The following is a 20,123-nucleotide window of genomic DNA, read 5'->3' as shown; positions in this document are numbered from 1 at the left end:
ACAGACAGACAGATAGACAGACAGAGACAGACAGAGACAGACAGACAGTCAGATATACAGACAGAGACAGAGAGACAGATAGACAGACAGAGACAGACAGACAGATAGACAGACAGAGACAGACAGACAGACAGTCAGATAGACAGACAGAGACAGACAGACAGACAGTCAGATAGACAGACAGAGACAGACAGACAGACAGTCAGATAGACAGACAGAGACAGACAAACTGAGACAGACAGACAGTCAGAAAGACAGACAGAAATATACAGACAGAGAGACAGACAGACAGATAGACAGACAGATAGATAGATAGATAGATAGATAGATAGATAGATAGATAGATAGATAGATAGATAGATAGATAGATACATAGATAGATAGATAGATAGATTATACCCTCTTTATTCAATATTAATTGCCAGTTCTAAGCTACATTTGCATGTCAGCTGTTCTTTTTGGCCTGTTCTGTAAGAATGAACAAAGTTCACCATCTTCTAAACCCTGTAAATCTTATCGTACATCATAAACCTCGTGTCAATTGCAGTAGAGGTCAATTCTGTATGTTCATGACATAAGATGCATAGACAGACAACAGAGAAACTCTGATTCTGACTTACCCACAGCACTGCGAATAGAAAGCTTTCAGAAGACTGATTAATGTAAAACAGACATCAATCTCACACAGGGTTCACTCGCTTCAAGTCTTCAATTAGTCAGGAGCTAATCAGAAAATTATTTTAAATGAAAAATTTGTCCTTTTACTGTTTTCTTAGACATTCGTTAAGAAATACTGAAGAAGAAACTGAGCTCCTGCTTCTCAGTTGTTTTTCCTGAGAAAAAGACCCTAGTAACCTCACATATAATCTCTCTAAAGTTTTAGAAATGATCTCTGATCAAACTGTACTCAGATTAACCAACACCTGCCATCAAATATCTCTGTATGAACTCAGAAATTTCTATCAAATTGTGAAACCTCTGAGTTGTGAATAGAGCATAACCCTGGATGGAAAAATAATAATCATTTGCACTTCAAATCTGCTGTTTGGATGCAGTTGACATTTGTTAACACTACATTTGTTTCTTTAAGGGTTAATATATAATCACCATTTCAACAACTTCATAAACAACAGATAGTGAATGAAAAACGACTGCAAATATTCGTTTAAGCTGATAGTGAGAGCAAACAACAGAATTTCCCTCATTCCATTGCACTGTTGAATGTGTTTTATGCCATCTAGTCTGAGGCATGGCAACAGGGAAATAAAAAGGGAAAATGAATTGGACTATTTCTGATTTGTTTACATGATTAATCAATTTTTTCCCACCCACTAATGTCTTTCAGAAGTGATTTTCTGAAAAACACAAGCATAAGCAGGTAAAGAAGTGTCAATCAAATGAAGGAAAAGAGAAGGATAGAAATAAAAAGTGGTTGCAGTGCATAAATAGTCAGTTCAAACTGCATCCTTATTATCTGTCAGTTTGTACTATCCAAAGTGCAAGCCTCCTTCCAAAGTCTTGGCACAATAAAATATGTGGACTAATTTATCATATGCTTTTGGATTTGGTTAATTGATGTATGTGCAGTTCTAATTAAGGCCTGAGCAAAGCCCAAACTAAACTACAGTCACATGAAACATCTAATCACCTCAGACATGCGCCGGTTTTTAAATGACTGCAGTAACTTTGCATAACCTGCATAAATCTATAATCTGGATTATAAAAGTGATCTTTGGATCGAAGTGTTTAGAAATGTTTGACATTCACATTCTGAATGCATGTGGAGATCATTTCATATAGTGAATAACACAATGCTTCTCTCTAGTGTACAGATAGTGTAAGTGCACATACTGGTCATTCTTAATAAACATGCTGATGGTCACAATAGATGGTCACATAAGTTTTTTATGCATAATAGTAACCCTAGAATGTGATCAAACTGTTTAAAATAGCTATCTAGATATCAAACCATTTTTATGACTGGAGAAATATGTTATTTCAGTACACACATTATCCCATCGGTCACAATTATGACCGAACATAAAACAATTTTTTTCACTCACTTTTCCAAAATAATTTCAAAAAATAATTATTGATTATTTCAAAGGGTTACTGATGACACATCATTTGTATATTTTCATGTCTGGGAAAAATTTGGGATTAAATGGGTTAACACTCAGGAACCTTTATGAATCACTATATTTTTAAGTCTAGAAATAAAAGTTAGAATTAGACTTAGAATTGTACGGAGCCCCACACATGACATGCAGGAAAAAAATATTAGACTAAATCGTGTGCACGATTTACTAATTCGTTCCCTCACTGTACTAAAACGTGCACACGATTACTATTGCGTTCCCTCGATTTACTATTTTGTTCACTCGATTTCTAAATGATGCACTCATGCTTGGACTTAAGCGTGAGATTATTACTGACAGCATGAGTGTCAAGCCAGATGCGTGAGAATTGTTAACCCTGATGATGATGTTTGTTTGTTTCATATTGAACTGGTTGGTCAAAGTTTATCGATGGTTTCATAAGATCACTTCATTATTAGTATTACATATCATTTTTTCACAAATATAAATCAATTAAAACTCTTTGTTTTTCTTTGACAGTTGAAGTGAATGTCCAGCTGCCGTGGATCATTGGAGTTTGTTTAGTCGTTCTTGCCTCTTGCTTCCTTTAAGTCCTTTAAAGTTTCAGTAGGATGATAGAAGAGGAGGATGAGTGTTAATATTTGTAATTTCACAATCAGTGAGTCTGACTCTTCTCAGAATCACAGCACACCATAAACACACTTGTGTAATCATGACATCAATCAGAGAACAGACCAGTAATCATTCAGCATTAAACTTTATTAGATTTTCTTGTGTTTTTCATTTAGCTTTAGTCATTTTGCAGACACTTTTATCCAAAGTGACTTACAGTTGGGGGATACATATAACCATTCTTCTTAAAGAGGCAAACAGACACATGAAGTGCTTGTAATACGTTTTATACACTGTTCAAATAAGTACAAGCTAGAAAGAGAAGGAATAAATAAAGAGGAAGACAAATCATATTATTTTTTTATGCTGGTCAAGTAGTTTCGAAAGAGATGAGTTGTCAGCTTGTCGCTTGAAAATTTTCAAGGATTAGTCACTTCAGATAGGAGAGGGAAGATCATTCCACCACCCAGGAATGGTGAAAGAGAATGTTCTGGAAAGTGATTTTGAGCCTCTCTGTGATGACATCACCAGGTTTTCGCTCACAAGCTGATTTCTGGAGATTTGTAATAGTGTGTGGAAGTAGGTGGGTGCTGAGTCTGTGGCTGTTCTGCAAGCATCAATGTCTTGATCTTGATGCGAGCCTAAATCCAGTGTTGTAGTCGAGACCAGCTCATTCGAGTCCGAGTCCAGATCGAGTCCAGAGAGGGTCGAGTCCGAGTCAAGACCGAGTTCAGAAAGGGTCGAGTCCGAGTCAAGACCGAGTTCAGAAAGGGTCGAGTCCGAGTCAAAACCGAGACCAGAGAGATTGGATCTTTGACAAGACCACAAGAAATCTTCAAGAATATGTAAAATGTTTGGTGGAAACAATAAAGGGTAAAAGGGCCACATAGTATGTGGTGTAAAGGTAATTTTATTAGTATTATGAATTGTAACTTGTCAATATTAAGTGCTCATTTTCACATAACATCGTTGTACCACTATACACATCCATATAACCTTTCTAGTACACATAACATTACTGTACCACTATACCTGTAAATGTTCAACTGTAACAGCTTTTACATAACTTTTAACCTTGAAGCTTAACTAATGACTGCTAATATCCTTACAATGTCTTGGATTATGTGCACTTTAGATGTTGTGAAGATTACAGATGGGCATAATTACTTTTCAAAAAAATAAGTGAGGAGACATCCTGCTATCCAACCAAGCACGATGTGGTCTCATGATCAATCCACCCCGACTAAAAACACTCTACTGGTGCAGAGGAAGCGGGGACTGACAACAGTTACCATTTTATCACTTTCTAATCTAATGCTAATTTACCTGGATGGTGCGTTTTAATGCAGGGTAAAATACACACTAGTCCAAGTTTTTTTTAGTTACGGAGGGCATACACACAAGAACCGACTGACTGTCCAGGAAAATTTCATGCAAAAGTGTGTATGTGCCAGGGGAAGAAAGCTGGATCAAATGCCATATAAGTTCAATGCATTCTGTCATACATGTTTTTGGGGGGAGATGTTTAGTTTTGAGACAGTCAGTCTGTGTCTGTATTCATTATATAATTTAATTAAACAATATTTGTTTTTTTTTCTGTGACCATTTTGTCCTACTTTGTAAAAATAACACAGTTGAGAGAAATAATGTAGCAATGTGGCTTTCTGGAAAGCGGGATCACTACAGGCGGATGGCAGGAGGGTAACTTAAGGCCGGTGACACACTGGCTGCGTGGGGTCTCTACTGCGTGCCAGAAGCGTGGCGGCTGCTTCGCGTTTTCTGTGTTTACACACCAGAAGCGTGTCTGACGCGGCGCTGGCGCGCTGCTGCTGCTGTAGGAGACATAAAGGGAGACCGCCGACAGACCAGGCTCTTGTCTTCATGACAACATCAACTTTTTTTTTTTTTTTTTTTTTTGTTTAACACACCTACTGATAGGACACCGTTAACAGTATAGAGTATGTTTGACAGGTGCAATATTTGAAAATCGTTCATTATTAATTTATTTTTTAAATTACATTTATATCTGAATTCATGCCAACCTATAGACTTTCAAATATCAAAATATTGATCATTTTGTACACAAATATCATGAATTAATATGTATTTGTGTACAAAATGACATATAAACATATTTTCCTAGTATATTTTGCCTGGAAACGCTTCCAACATGCACGGGTGTCGCGTGGAAAATAGGCGTCGGTTCTATTTCTAGCATGCACGGGTTTTCCGCGCGGCTCGAGCTGCGCCTGGGATGCGCGTCTCACGCAGGCAGTCTGCAAGCTCTAACCTGTTAACATGGGAGCCGAATTAAAAACAGACACGCCACGCAGCTGAGACGCTTACGCCACACATCCAGTGTGTCGCTGGCCTAACGTCTCACGTCAAAAGAAAATCACCAGTCATTGGATGTCTCAAACATACATCAATTTAAATAAACATTAACATACAGTAATAATCATGAAATATTTTGATTGGGACTCGAGTGGACTCGGGCATAAGTCCGATTCCTAATATGTTCGAGTCCGAGTCAATACCGAGTCAAAATGCACACGAGTCCATGACAAGACCGAGACCATTAAAATACGGTCTCGAGACCGAGTCCAAGACCGAGTCCGAGTCTCGAGTACTCAACACTGCCTAAATCGGTAGTCAGTGCAAGGAGATAAAAAGAAGTGTAACATGGGCTCTTTTGGGTTCTTTGAAGCCCAGTCATGCCGCTGCATTCTGAATCATTTGTAGAGGTTTGATTGTGCTTGATGGAAGTCCAGCCAGAAGAGCATTGCTGTAGCCCAGCCTAGAAATCATTTGGCGGCATGCCAAATATCTCTCGAGCGTCGGCGACTTGTCGGTCGATTCTCTCAGATCGCTTCTTTGCTCACGCACACTAGCACCGATTTGCCTGTGATTTTGGGCATTTGTCTGCGATTTCTCAAAACATGTCGGCAAGCAAAAATCAGGGCTAAAATTGTGCAGTCTGAACTCGTCTTAAAACTAAAATATATCGAGACTGACTCATTCATTATTACAGTAATTATTACAATCCGAGAATGCTACAGCATCACATTTACCCAAGCAGCAAGCTCCCACTCTTTGTCGTAAAGCCCATACGTAAGTGACTTAAACTGTAATTCATCAACTGGCCACTAGAGGCTGGCTGCAAGGGAAACTCCCCATTAGGGCTGTGAATCTTTGGCAAGGCAGCGATTCGATTCGATTACGATTCATAGGTTTTCGATTCGATTCAAGAACGATTTTTGCAAATTTAGAACGATTCAATTCGATTCGATTCACAATTAAATTCAATTCGATTTGATTATAACGATTCGATACTGCATTCTTTAAGTGCATTCACGGGATTATTTAAATGCTTCTACTAAATTCTTTAAATGCTTAGTCAGGGGGCAAATTACAGTAGCATTTATGGTTAGAGAACCATAGGTTAGAAAAAAAAACAAAAAACCTTTTGTCCATTGTTAAATGCTAGTTTAATGATGCGACATGGCATACGTAAAAATTTATGTAAGCCAAGTTTTTAAAAAAGAGCTTTTTACATTTTATGTATGTAGCAATAATTATTATTATTATTATTATTATTATTATTATTATTATTATTGTTATTACAAGGAATTATCTTCTTTTTAATTACTTTTAATTAGCTGTAATAAATCAAATACACTGCTGGACAATAATCAATCATTTGTAATCGATATTTTTTTCCTAATGGCAATTTTATGATTGTTTTATATACTAGGCTACATTTAATTAGCAATTATTTAAATTTTCTGCACAGAATAAGGTAGAAAATATACTTTATAGTTTCTGTACTGTAATAAATGTCAATTAGCACTGAATCATTCATAAATCTTTTGTGTGTTTTTTTTTTAGTTTCATCAGTTCATTCTGCTTTCATTCAGTTTAGCTGCAGATATAGCCTGGCACGTCTATGAGAGCGAGATCGCTTCTCTTTGAGTGTGAAAACGTCTTCATCTCTATTTAACTTTTCCTCTCCATCAGCCAATGATTCTGAGTGAAAACGCGCCAGATATCTGTTTGCTAATTAAACAAACGCTAATTTCATGCATCTGATTATCAGATAAATCTCGCGCTCTTATTTCAAGGTCGTTGTTAATGCTGTGGTTAATTTTAACAGTTTCCTTCGTATATTCGGTTCATCCGCATTGTTTAAAAACATTTATCATTCAATGGATCTGTGCGTATGATTTAGACACTTACTACATTTCTGCTCTGTCCATGCAATAAATACAGCTGTCGACGGCTCCGGTAACTCCGTCGGTAAGATGCAGAGAGCCATTGACAAACTACAGAAAAGTAAAACTACTTCACATTATTATTACTGGCCACGAGTCCTATAGATCACACGTCAGCTGCGTCAGAGACGAACGCACGAGCGCAATCCTGTGACAGTCTCAGGCGGTAAACAGTGGAGCGCGTGAAGGACAGATCAGAGGCACGATTCACGAACACTCTTCAAGGTCTCCATTAATTTGTGCGTGTAATTTAATGTGTATACATTTTTAAAGCATTGAATCACTCTAGAAATCGCGATTCATTCGATTCTTAGCATTTTGAATCGATTACTGTCCAAGATCGGCGATTCACGATTCAAAAATCATGTTTCAAGATCGATGCATATGAATCGACAGGGATTGTAATCAATGCATCGAGAAAACGAGTGAATCGTTACACCCCTACTCCCCATGTTAAACACCCAACTTTACAACAGAAAAAAAAAAAGTTTACAGCCTACTTCAAAAATGTATTTTGGTCTTTATAGCTAAGTTTGCCCTCAATTATTGTGAGGGGATGAATTTTTTTTTAATGAGTTTATTTTTGATTATCCAGGAGTGACGCACGGTGATGGCGACGACTGGCTCCGCCCACTTTCTGAAATCCATGGGTGACGTCACGGACCCTACGTCCATGTTTTTGTACAATCCATGCATTTACCTCATCATTATTGGCTAAGTCTGTCTCACGAATGAAAGGGGACGTTGTGGTTTAGTAGTTTCATTCTGAAACTTTAAGATAATGGCTTCAGTCACAGTTCTCTTCCTGATTTTATCTGTTTTCCCCTCTCAGAGTGGTAAGAAAACTCTTTTATTCAGCTTGTCTTATGTTCTTACTGTACATTCATTGCATTACCTTGTGTCTGCATTAGATTGTAAAGATAGTATTCCTATTGGCAAAATGATCCTTTTTGAAAAAAAAAAAAAATATATGCTCAGAGGTTTAGTAATGTTTCATGCGTTTATCTTTGAATTGCTCAGGTTTAGGTTTAAACTTTGGACATATCATTTACTTTGCGACATGGTGATTTTTCTTTTCTTTTCTTGTTGTAACATGTTTCTCTTCCTCATTTCAGAAATATGTTTTCTGTATTACACATATAGCGCCACACTACTGTCACTGATGTTCCTTGTGGAGTATTCCTTTGAATGGGAGTGTCATATACTGTATAGAATCCTGGATAACTTTGTTTGAAAGAAAAAAATTACTTTTAAAGCAGTTGTTTAGTCTTGTGATTTTTGAACCCTCTACAGTAAAGTAGAATTTACTGTGATAAATATCTCACTTTAATAATTACAGTGGATAACCATACACTTGTTTTTGTTGCTGCTGTAAAACAATCCAGTTTTCTTGGAATTTCATACCTGCTCACCAAACTTTGCAGGAAACAAACAGGAGCCATTCGCCTTATAATATATCAATGTAGGATCCAAACGACTCTGAAACTGTTATTTCAACAACTACAACAAAATTACATATACTTGCTCTACCTTAAACATATCATATTGATTTTTGTCTTCTAATGTGTTTTTCTCTAGATCTTCGTTTTCTTCAGACACACGGCTGTGCAGCTGAATGTCACTCTAATGGTTCAGTAATATTTCTTCAAGGCACTGATGAATATGCCTATGATGGACAGAACTCGAAATTTACCCTCTCTATGGACTGGATACCTTTAGTTCCAGTTTCCAGCCTGGAGAAGAAATGTTTAGAGACATTAACCAGCTTCATTGACCTTCAACGAGAGGAAAGGTTAATCAAGGAATGTGAGTTTGTAACACTTCCACTCAGACAAAAGAATCTGTAGGAAAGTTAACATCAGCTGAATTTATTTAATTTATTTTGCTGTCAGTTTACTTTTAGTTTTAGTCACATTAGAGTGGTTCCAACCCACTGACCCTTCATTTTTTTCACTTACCTACCCTTCAGTGTCAGGTCAAGTCTCTTTGTAAAGCTTGTGACAGATTCACAAATAAGTATAAATCAGGTTTAACTAAATAAGTCTTGTTGAAAATAACTGAGCTACTGGATTCTAATGTTAGGAATTTTAAGAAGAGTCTTCATTTCAGTAGCATTTTTTTTTTATAATATAAATTAAATACATATAGTGCCCTCTATCAAAAATGTGAAAAAATTCTGATATTCTGATACTTCTCTGAAATATATGCAATACACAAGTATTGCTTTGTTTAATACTCCAGGGTCTGTAAGGTGTTGATTGCTGCTAAATTTATTTTTGGCCTGTGTTTCACCTTTTGCTTCTGTCCTATAATGTAATATCAGACTGGCTGAGAGTGAGATCAGGGGCATGTTCAAGTTCAAAACGGTGCGCAACGTTTTGCTATGGTTTCCGGATTGAACGTCATGTTTCCTTGAAACGGTGTGCACCGGTGTGCAACGGGGTTTGAGATGCGTTTTCCCTTGTTTGATGGGTGTGTCAGAACTGCAGTCCAATCAGCAGCAACATGTATATAAAGCACGCACAATGGCTTCAAGGAAAATAATGTACAAATATGTTCGTTGCAGCTCGGTATACGCAATAACTGAGGATATTAGAAGACATGTTTGTCGTAAGTTTTATTGTAAAAATAAAGGATATCAACATAATGATGTAGTTGTTTATATTTTTAGCTTCATTTCAAGTGTATGACATTTGGTATAGAAATAAACAATGCTAATTAAGTGCTTTTCCTAAAAATTAGAAAGAAAATACAGGGTATTAAAACCGTATGAACTACAAATAAAGTCAGTATGTGAGGCTAAATAGATGGCTCCGAAGATTCTTCACAAAGAAACCAAAGAATGGCCTTTTTTTTCTTCAAAGAATGGCCTTCTCAGCTGCCATAGTTGCAACTCTTGCGTCATCAGAACAGTGTGTTCAACGCATCACCGTTTCTGTTTAAAAAACATTGTACAACGTTTTGTCGGGGCTGAACGCAGGCCAGGTCTGTTGTAGTGCTCCTTGTTCATACACAAATCTAATATCATTCATATTTGCAAAAGGAATGGTTGGAAATGTAAAAGCAAAAGATAAGAAAACTGGCTTAAAAGTTTTTGTGAAGCATCTAATGTGCTAGAGACTTATATGTGCCACAGTACTCTACATGCCAGTCTCAACCTGTCTGAAATCAGCTGTGAAATAGACTTTATGCCAATGCAACATGAGGCAACAGGAAGTGTCCATTATTATATCAATTACCAATAAATTAATTCAGTTCATCTGTGTGTCTGTCTGTGTGTCCTGCAGCTCGTCCTGAAGTTTACTTCTCTGTAAAAGCATCTGGATCATCAGAGCAGCAGGTTCTGCTGTGTTTGCCCTCGGTCTTCAACCGTAAACATGTGCAGATGGAGATCAGACGTGATCAGACGCCGTTACCTGATGAACGGCTGAACTCAAGTGAGATCAGACCAAACGCAGACGAATCCTTTCAGCTGAAGAAGAGCCTGCAGATCCTGCCGTCTCAAAGATCGTGCTATCAGTGTGTGGTGGATGAATGGATTCTGAGAAAAACAGATAGTGACAGTTTAGCTGAGGATACTACTGTAGTCCCAGGTTTACTTCAGTCTTCTTCATGTAAAATCAGCTAAGTTTGTTTGAATGTTGTTGGAATGATTAACTATGGTCTCATAAGATCACTTCATTATTAGTGTTAGATTTGAATTTGTTCAATTAATCCTAATCTAAATCTATGAATAATGTATTTTTGTTCTGTGACAGTCGGAGGCCTGTTGGGCGTTGTAACTTTAGTCAGTTTGATTGTTGCTTCCGTCATTGTTCTCACAATTTATCAACTGATCAAATATAATAAACATCCAAGTGAGTATTAAGTATATTAAAGTCATAAATATGATTAAAAGAGGAGAATGACTGTCTTTGTTTTTTGTTTATAACTTCAGAGAAGCAGAAAACACTGAAGACACCATCACACGTGAAACTGTTGAGTGAGTCTGACACTTCTAAAAGTTATTTAATAAAAACACACATATTTCCATATGTCTCTTAAAGGTGCTGTGTGTACGTTTTCGACTCTACTAAAGCATAAATATAGCGTAACATGTTTGCAGATATTTAAGAAACTTACTTTAAGTTAACTTACTTTTTCTTAATGTTTATATGAAAAACTATGCTATAGTCAGTTATTCTCCTTTGAAAATATTCATTACGGGCCGGAATGCAAGTCTCTGTTTTGGTTTGTGAAACTCGCTGACTGTACCCGATTGTATTTCGGCACCCCGTATTACATATCATTCATTGTCAACTGCTCTTGTTCATGTTGTGTTTTTCACTCCATAATTTCTGAAAATAGATAAATTTTCTAACTCATAATTTTCGAATCCATTCAGTCGATCCGTTTGTTTTAGAACATAATGTAACTACAGAAGAGCCATGTTTTAAACAGGAAAAATATGAAAAGTCTTTGGTCATTTTTGAGCGCAATGCTAACGGTCTAATCGGATTCAATGATCTATGCTAAACTGCAGCTAAAAGTGCTACAGCTAGACCTGGAGATTGGCTGAATGAGTTAGAAAACAGCTAAACTTAACTGTTTAACTCTAGGGGAGTTGAAAAATGAGCCTGTTTTTAGAAAATAGCGGAGTGTTCCTTTAAATTTGAATTAATTTCTTGTTCTTGAAAGTGAATTATTCACCACTCAAAACACATTGTGGTCATTCCTCAGACATTAATGCTTGCATCAAAGACTAAATCTATACACGCTGAATATTGCTTTGGATTAAATATAAACGAGCTGAGATGGGGAGGCTGAACATCTGTGTTGTTTAGAATTTCGTGTGATTATGAAAACACCAGATCTGGAAAAAAGTGAGTGTGAATTGCTCAAGAAGCTAAAACTTCTTTACTGACACTGTACCACATCACTGTGTCCAGGATGAAATGCATTAACGTTCAATAACAATCTGTACTAATTAAAAAAAAAAAACTTTATTTCTTCAGGGCAAGAAAAGCGTGCAAGTTTGGCTCCAGCTTTAAATGCTGCATCAGATGACAGTCTGAAGGAGGTTCTGAGTAGGTCCTGAACAGACACGATACACACACTAACAGTGTTTCTACACTTCTGCCTCACGCTGCTTCAAACACTTGTTCAGATGTTTTCAGGACGGTTTCATTAGTGGTTCTTCTCTGTGTCTTTCAGCTGAGGAGCTTCATGAAACTCAAAGTCTTTGTGAAGCTGAAGAGACTCCAGCAGCAGCTCCTACAGCAGCTCGAGGTCAGAACATCTCCGTTCATTCATCTGAATTATCATCACTCACTCAGAGTCTCAAACATGTGCTGCGATTACTTTTCAGGGGCTATAGGCTCTAAAAACATCTCTCTGCCTGATTTTGGTGAGTTAAATGGGTTTTACAGTTTTTATTTTTAATCAAACAGCCACTGGATGTGAAAACATTTTGTTGTTGTTGTTTTTTAGCCATGGAGAGAGAAGATTCAGATCAGAAAACTGTGACTCAGAATACACTCTTGTTACCACTGCAAAGTAAGATTTAAAACTGAGCTCAGTGTTGTGAGAAACAAAGAGTTAATATTTGCAGTATTTGTATTGCTTTTAAAGATGCAGTTTCACACTCTTGTGTTTCAGGGCACGGAAGATCCCAGACCATTTCAATGCCAGATCTTGGTAATAATTGGTCATTCAAACTAAATATAAAAAAATTAACATTTACGATGTAATTAGTCTACATTTTAAATGTAGGTTATGTTAACAGCTTTGGGTTTTTTTAGCTCTTGAAAGAAAGAACAACAGTGACTCCAGCTAGAAGATCAAGTGGTATCTCATGGGCTGTTTTGATGATTTTCCATCATGGATGTCAAAAGCTTTATATGTGCTTTATATTCACTTTCCACAACATCCACACAGTGTCCACTATATAAATAGGTCAGAAACTGGATGATCCATATAGGCATGTGTGGTCAGGAGACATAAATGGAGACAGTGTCATTCTGTAGCATGAAATAAAACCCCTTCATTGTGTCAACCTTACCGTTTTTTATTCAAGATAAAATATTGCCATTGTACTGGTATCATTCATTTGAAATTAGATTTTTTGTTGCATATAAGATCATAATGAAACAAAGTATTTTGAGAATTATGTGTGTTACTTCAATGTTGTTATATACATTTAAATGTAATAATTTAGCTGACACTTTTATCCAAAGCAACTTTTATGCTCTTTGGATTCGTTTACAGACTCGGGGTTCCCATTGTCATGAAAAAAAATGTCTGGTAATTGTAAAATTGTGATGTCCTTATTCAAAGAATGATTCAGTGTGGATCTTACAGCAGTTAATAAAGTAAGAGTTGGTGTGTTTTTCTGTTTATTCAAGTGCTTTTATAAATGGAGCAATGATTATAGATTGATTTCTGATTTCTTGTAAGCAGCAGAGGGCAGCATGATTCTGTGCATTCTGTGAACATTTACGAAACTCATGAAGCTTTGTGTTTACTTTTAGTCCATGTTTGTATCATAGACTTTATAAAACAGGTTTGTACTTGAGATCTGCATAGCCAGAGATGTATTAACTTATCACTTTATCTTCTGTCAGTTGCACCGATCAACTGCTGAAATGTACAGTTTGAACCCAACTGGTGGCATTCATATAGAAATAACCCAATACAAGTTAAGAATAACCCAACAAGAGATGCAGTGTTCTTTGTTTAACCCAGATATTGGGTACAATAAACAATCCAACTGTTTTAGAGCATAGGAAAACATAATTCATTTGAGTTTCCTGCTATCAAAATTTTGCATACCTGGACAAAATGTACTGGCTGTAAATCTATCTGTTCTTTATTTAAAGTTGACAGTATATGGAAACTAAATAAAGTTTTGTTAATCCTAAATAAGTGAAAACGCTATCTCTATATTTATCTAATGTGGCGGTGTAACTCTTCATTTAGGCTATTTATTTTTGTTATACATTTGTATCTTTGTATACGTTTTATTTCTCTTTGTTTTGTTTTTATAACTTCTAAGGGCTAGGCTCTGGCTAAAACTATTTAGTCACGTGTTTCCAACAACACTCGCTCAAACCCCGCCCACTCAGCGCAAAAGGTGTTCTCTCGAAGTGGGAGGGGCTTGTGAATAGCGTGGCGTCACGTGCGCGCGAGAGCGATACGCAACGCAACGCAGGACAGTACGCGCAGTGGAGTGCGAGCGTGAGAGGATGGAGGCCGCAGAGCAGCAACGGAGCTCGAGTGACGGCGCGGCCGCCAGAGGAGCGGGAGTCCCGGGCAGCGGAGGCGGGGCAGGGTCGGGGGAAGGCGCGGAAGGCGAGCGGGACAGAGATCGAGCCACCTTCGAGTGCAACATCTGCCTGGACACCGCGAAAGACGCGGTCATCAGCCTCTGCGGACATCTGTTCTGGTACAACCTATCGATAATCGATCCCCTCCAGTATCATAACAGTATGAGTGAGTGCTGAGCATTAAAACACACACAGATGACAGTGACTAAATAACTGACAGTTTGATACAAGAAAGACTACCAAGGTTAGTTTCGCCTGCTATTTGTTATTTACTCACGTAAAACTGCAGCAATACAAGCACAACATTTCAGAGAAGAAAAACAAAACAATAATTGATTGACAGCTTGACATGTTTACAGGAAAGAATCTCTCTCATTTTCAATCCTTATTTTAGCGTGATAATATTGAATAAAAAAAACATAATTACTATAGTTACTGTTACATACCTTTATATATTGAGTACTGAACAAAGAGTACTGAACACAGTAACGTTACTCTTTGTAAGCACAAAGGACATTACTTCAGTTATTTGTTACCATAGTAAATATTCTCTGAATATTCTGAACTAGCTCCTGCGTTACTTTTCAATTATTTTACAGTAGTAACATAATGTGTGTTACATTTGGTAGTGTACATCATGTGTCTATGACTCATGTAATGTCATATAGTGATAACATGGAGATAAAAAAAATACCTGTTTCAAAGAAAGATGTCTTGATAGCTTGCCTTGTAATGTAAATCAGTGAGCTCTTTATAACAGTTTATATACAGTATACAATTTTTATATACAACATGTTTATATGCATTATATACAGTTTATAACAGGTCTTTTAAGTTACGTACATAAAATGCATAAAATATCAGTTTACACTTTATATCTCCAATGATATTTCTTAGTAAGATATTTAAATGTCTAGTTTTATGATTAAACCATATAATACAATGATAATTAAGGGATGAACTTAAATATTCCTCAAAAGCCTGATGATCATATTTGATTAATTTGAATATGATTTTCCTAATATTTTACATGCTAAAAAGTCTAAACTGTCAATCAGATGAAGCAGACTGCATGCAACAGGTTTGTCAGCAAAGTTTTGATCCCTCAGATAGAAATCAGAAAGATCTGTTAAGACGTGTCCCACACAGATAGAAGTCACTGCATGTGTGTCTGATGAGTGAATTTGATTAAAGCAGCTTGTTTTTTGTTAAACAGTTTCATCAGAGTGTGTTTTGTGTAGTATCTGTGCCGTTAGTGGGAGATTATGGGGTTAATGAGAGATTAGACTCTAGGGAAGGATTGAGGCCATAATGGAGGAGTAAGAATAGATGCACACATAACACTGAGCCTGTGTGTGTGTGTGTGTGTGTGTGTGTGTGTGTGTGTTCATGTCAGACGTGTGTTTGTTTTGTAGCTGTGCAGATGTTTTGGACTGTGTTTGTGATTGTGTGCATGACAAACGTCTGTTGGGTGTTTAGTATTTGGGGAACAAACCCATAAGGATCAGCAGCACAAATGCTTCCTGTTTTATTGTTTATAATATTAGTTTAGATTGAATTATGTTTTAGACACTTAAAAAGGCTGACATGACTTGCACACCTAACATGAAAGTTTTGAACTTTAACTCTGAGATATGGAGTGAATCTCTATAAAACATGGTCTGTCTGTTTCACCTCAAAATCAACATCAATACAGTGAGAAATGGCATAAAGCATATAGGCCTAATGCTTTACAATACAATGATGATTGAGAGATGAACAAACAAACGTTCATCAGAGGCTGGATGATCATATTTTGTTACATTTGAACATGATTTTTCTGAAAAAGTGTGTGATGGGAAAAATGGTGAAGTAAACCTATCAGTTTTCTGAAATTATATAAAATGTTTATTTTATTTTTTTAAACTTGAAAATGTTTAAAAGTGAACCATCTTATGAAAGTATTTTCATGATGATTACAAACATTTATTCCATAAATTATTATGGAATATAGGTCAGTAGCAATAAGTACTGAAATGAGGGAATGTTTAATTAATTGTTAAGTAATTAATTGCCATGGAAAAATATCACAGTGAATGAAGTCATAATATAACTTAACTAAAAAAAAAAAAACTTTTCTAAATTTTCTAAATGTATCTTATTTTTTGGGTGAATATATTTTAGACATGCTCTCCACAGGATTCCTGAGATTCACCATATTTCATGTTCAAAACTTTCTGTATTTAATTTTCATGCTGAAGTAATTCAGAGAAATATGCAGATTTATGATTTATGCACATGGGGTGGGTGGATGTATTTTGCCAGATGCTCCTGAAAGAGTTTTCTAACCATGATTTCTATTATAAAAACAGAAATGATTTACGTATTTACCCTATTTTCCCCCTCTTTCTCTTTCTCCTGGTTGGTCTGCTCCTCGTGCAGCTGGCCATGTCTTCACCAGGTCAGTATCTGAGGGTCTAAATATGTCTAACGACATTATACATTATTATATAGCTGTTCATGCACAGTGTAATTACATGCTTACATGTAAAATCAGATATTAAATGATTGTAATGTACAGTAGAAAGCTGGAGAACCCTTATACTTTTATAATCTGTCAAAGCAATAAGGAATTAAAAACATTATCAAGGATGCATTAAGTTGATCAAAAGTAACACAAAGGCATTCATAATGTTTCAAAAGTTATTATTTTTTTCAATGTTTTTTTTTATGTTATATCTGAAGATTATGTGACACTGAAGACTAGAGTAATGATGCTGAAAATACAGCTTTGATCACAGGAATAAATTATATTTTAATTTATATTCATATAGTAAACAGTTATTTTATATTGTAATATTTCAGTTTTGACTGTATTTTTGATGAAGTAAATGCAGTCCAGTGGCCATGAGAGAATGATCTGTTTGTCTCTTCTGTTTCAGTGGCTGGAGACGCGTCCCAGCAGACAGCAGTGTCCCGTGTGTAAAGCAGGAATCAGTCGAGATAAAGTCATCCCTCTGTACGGCCGCGGCAGCACCAGCCAGGAAGACCCCAGGTACACTTGATCTCATTTTAATTTGGATTTATTTTTACATGTCAATCCATATTTGATATTTTTGTCAAAATATGTTGGCTCCCCAGTAAAATAACAAGGCATGTAACAGGCTTTTTTTTTTTTTTTTATATAATTTTTTTAAATAATTTGTCACTGTAAATAGAAGGTCAGGTGAAGTGCATTGCATTCTGGGTCTCTCACGGTGTGTCATTATTTCTCTGCCAGATAATAGATCGTCCAAGTACTCCATGAAAACAGAAAGTTGTTTTTTCTAACAGATATATATATATATATATATATATATATATATTATTATTAATTGTTATATATATAAACAATTTTAATTAAACTAAATGAAATTTACAAATATTCTTTTGGCAATGAACTGTTGAAGCATTAAAATTACTAAAACAACTAAAACTGAGCAAAATATTAATTACACCTAAAAGTCATATTAAAATTGAAAAGCGAAAATATTAAAATAAAAGCTATTTAAAATATTAATACAAACTAATATAATAAATGCTACAATAACACTCGTATGCACAATTTGGCCAAAATTTTGTGATTACATCTTTGTTTTTGATAAAGTCAATATGGCTGTATATTATTATTATAATTTTCAAATGTTACACAATCAAACTTTTTTGATAGAATGCTGCGTGAAGACATGAAGACCTTCAGCTTGATGGTTTCACTCATTTTCAGTTGAAGAGAATTGTCTGATTTGTGTCTGTGTGTTACAGATTGAAAACCCCACCTCGACCCCAGGGTCAGCGGACAGAACCAGAGAGCAGAGGAGTGAGTGTCTGTGTCTGTCCTTCTCAACAACACTCCATTATCTGTGATTATGAGTCATGTGATCATATGATGTCATCGTGTCTGTCCGCAGGTGTTTCAGGGTTTCGGTGACACAGGGTTTCACATGTCTTTTGGAATCGGGGCTTTTCCGTTTGGCTTTTTCACCACAGTCTTTAACACCAACGACCCTTTTCAAAGACGAGGTCAGTGCAGCTGTTTGTCTTCATCATTGATTATTGATCAAATGCGTGAAGGCGTGAAGATCATGTCAGGTCTTCTGAATGTTCGTTTTTAAAGCCGTGACTTGATCTCATCAGATCCTCATTACGGAGGAGATCTTCAAGCCGACGGCATCCCCAACAACGGCAACAACTGGCAGGACTCGCTCTTCCTCTTCCTGGCCATCATCTTCTTCTTCTGGCTGCTGAGCGTGTGACGTGCTTTCAGGAGATCAGCTGTCTGCGTCTCACACACACACACACACACACACTCACACACACATCGGTGTTGAGAGAGACAGTATTAATGATTAAACACTACAGGAGCGGATGAACAGCATATTTCACATCAAAATCAATACAGACGCAATGAGAATTATTGTGCATTAAGGTTTGTCATTTCTTTTGGAGTGAAATATGAGCTGAAATATGAGCTTTTTTTGAGATCCACACTTTATTATAATGTTTTCTGTGAGATTTGGTTTGAAGGAATGTCCTAAAGTCATAAGCTAATGGTGATCAGACGCCGAGGCCAGTCCTGGGTTAGACGTTCAGGTCAGGACGAGCTCCGGTCAGGTCTGTTCAGGAAGTGTTTCCACAACACTTCTAGCTGCTGTGTGTGTGTTGTGTACAGCAGACACACACCGTACGTCACAACTGTTATTATTAATCACCTGATACACAAGACAGTGGGTGGAAAATTCACTGTGCATTCAGTCGAGATCAAATTGTTGTCATATCCCGAAAGAGTATAATCAAGAATGTTAGAACAATTTTTAAAAGTGAGTTTAATTTTCACACACCTTCAGAGTTCTCACAGGAGCGAGTGTTGTGAGCGTGAGCTGCGGTGTGTATGTGAGTGTGTATATATGTGTGTATATATATATGGATATTGTAGATGATGTTTTCAAGCGTCTCTCTGTCATTGGCTGTGACATTTGATTGACAGCCGGGAGGTGACGGTTTCCCGTCGGTTTTAACTGTTTGTCATTGTAACAAACAATCTGTGAACAAGAACATTTCTGTGGATTTCCTCTCTCTGCAATGTGATTGGCTGGTTTGAACCTCCGGTGACCACGCCCACGTGTGTAGTGTCACAGCAGGGGTCATGTTGATTGACAGCTGCTGGACATAAAGTGGGCGGGGTTTATGCCCAGAATCTGTTGATTGCGGATGATTTTGGGTGGCTTTAGTTGAAATGGCTCTTGTTTGTCTCTTTACTTTTGGCGTATCGCTGGTTAATTATGTTTTTAACAAGTCTTTATCGGCATAAAAATTCCTTTGGTAGATAAATTGCATATAATTACTGTGCATATGCGGCAGAAAATAAAGTGGGTGTGGCCTGTTTTCTGGCACTTGAGAAATAAATATTTAATACAATCGGTGAGATGTTTGCATTTGGTGTGTGCATGTGTGTGTGTGTGTGTGAGAGAGAGAGATTGCGTGAGAGAGTGTGTGTGTGTGTATGAAAATAATACTAATACACTTGATATGGCCAGATGTATTGTACTTAAGCTGATGTCAGGATGAGGTCATGTGACACACACACTATAGAAAAGCAGATAAGTTATATTATAACTGCAGCCTTGAGCGATTATGGTCCGGTTTTAACAGTCGGTGACTTCATGACCACTGAAACTGGTTCTGCTGGTTTATAGTTGAAGGAAGTATTCAGGACCAAACCAAACTATAATGTATATTTATGGCAGTTTAATTTCTTACTCTTTCTGTTTCTAAACAAAACTAGAAGATAAATAAAGGCTTGCTTTAGTTCAGTGAATAAA

General features: G+C 36.7%; 2 protein-coding genes across 3 annotated transcripts; both read left to right on the top strand.

Annotated features, from left to right (window-relative positions):
- The first annotated feature begins 7,632 nt into the window (after positions 1 to 7,632).
- Positions 7,633 to 13,893, top strand: LOC127979042 (uncharacterized). 2 transcript variants are annotated; one of them, XM_052584155.1, is made up of 11 exons: positions 7,634 to 7,818; positions 8,561 to 8,788; positions 10,270 to 10,575; positions 10,741 to 10,839; positions 10,920 to 10,964; positions 11,977 to 12,048; positions 12,176 to 12,250; positions 12,330 to 12,368; positions 12,452 to 12,517; positions 12,620 to 12,658; positions 12,763 to 13,893. In XM_052584155.1, exons 1-11 carry the CDS (start codon positions 7,764 to 7,766, stop codon positions 12,795 to 12,797), a joined length of 1,059 nt encoding a protein of 352 aa, XP_052440115.1. In that variant the 5' UTR covers positions 7,634 to 7,763; the 3' UTR covers positions 12,798 to 13,893. The 2 variants fall into 2 exon arrangements, with proteins under 2 accessions (XP_052440114.1, XP_052440115.1); XM_052584154.1 differs by having other exon boundaries at positions 7,633 to 7,818; positions 12,620 to 13,893.
- A 231-nt stretch (positions 13,894 to 14,124) lies between these two features.
- Positions 14,125 to 19,719, top strand: LOC127979043 (E3 ubiquitin-protein ligase RNF5). The gene is made up of 6 exons (XM_052584156.1): positions 14,125 to 14,405; positions 16,708 to 16,726; positions 17,208 to 17,320; positions 18,067 to 18,121; positions 18,213 to 18,324; positions 18,439 to 19,719. The coding sequence occupies exons 1-6, from the start codon at positions 14,206 to 14,208 to the stop codon at positions 18,555 to 18,557; spliced, it is 618 nt and encodes a 205-aa protein (XP_052440116.1). The 5' UTR covers positions 14,125 to 14,205; the 3' UTR covers positions 18,558 to 19,719.
- Positions 19,720 to 20,123: the final 404 nt, after the last annotated feature.

Source organism: Carassius gibelio, chromosome B19 (assembly GCF_023724105.1).
Source record: "Carassius gibelio isolate Cgi1373 ecotype wild population from Czech Republic chromosome B19, carGib1.2-hapl.c, whole genome shotgun sequence".
Lineage (NCBI taxonomy): Eukaryota > Metazoa > Chordata > Actinopteri > Cypriniformes > Cyprinidae > Carassius > Carassius gibelio.
The sequence above is the reverse complement of the archived record's forward strand: the minus strand, read 5'-3'. Positions and strand labels throughout refer to the sequence as shown.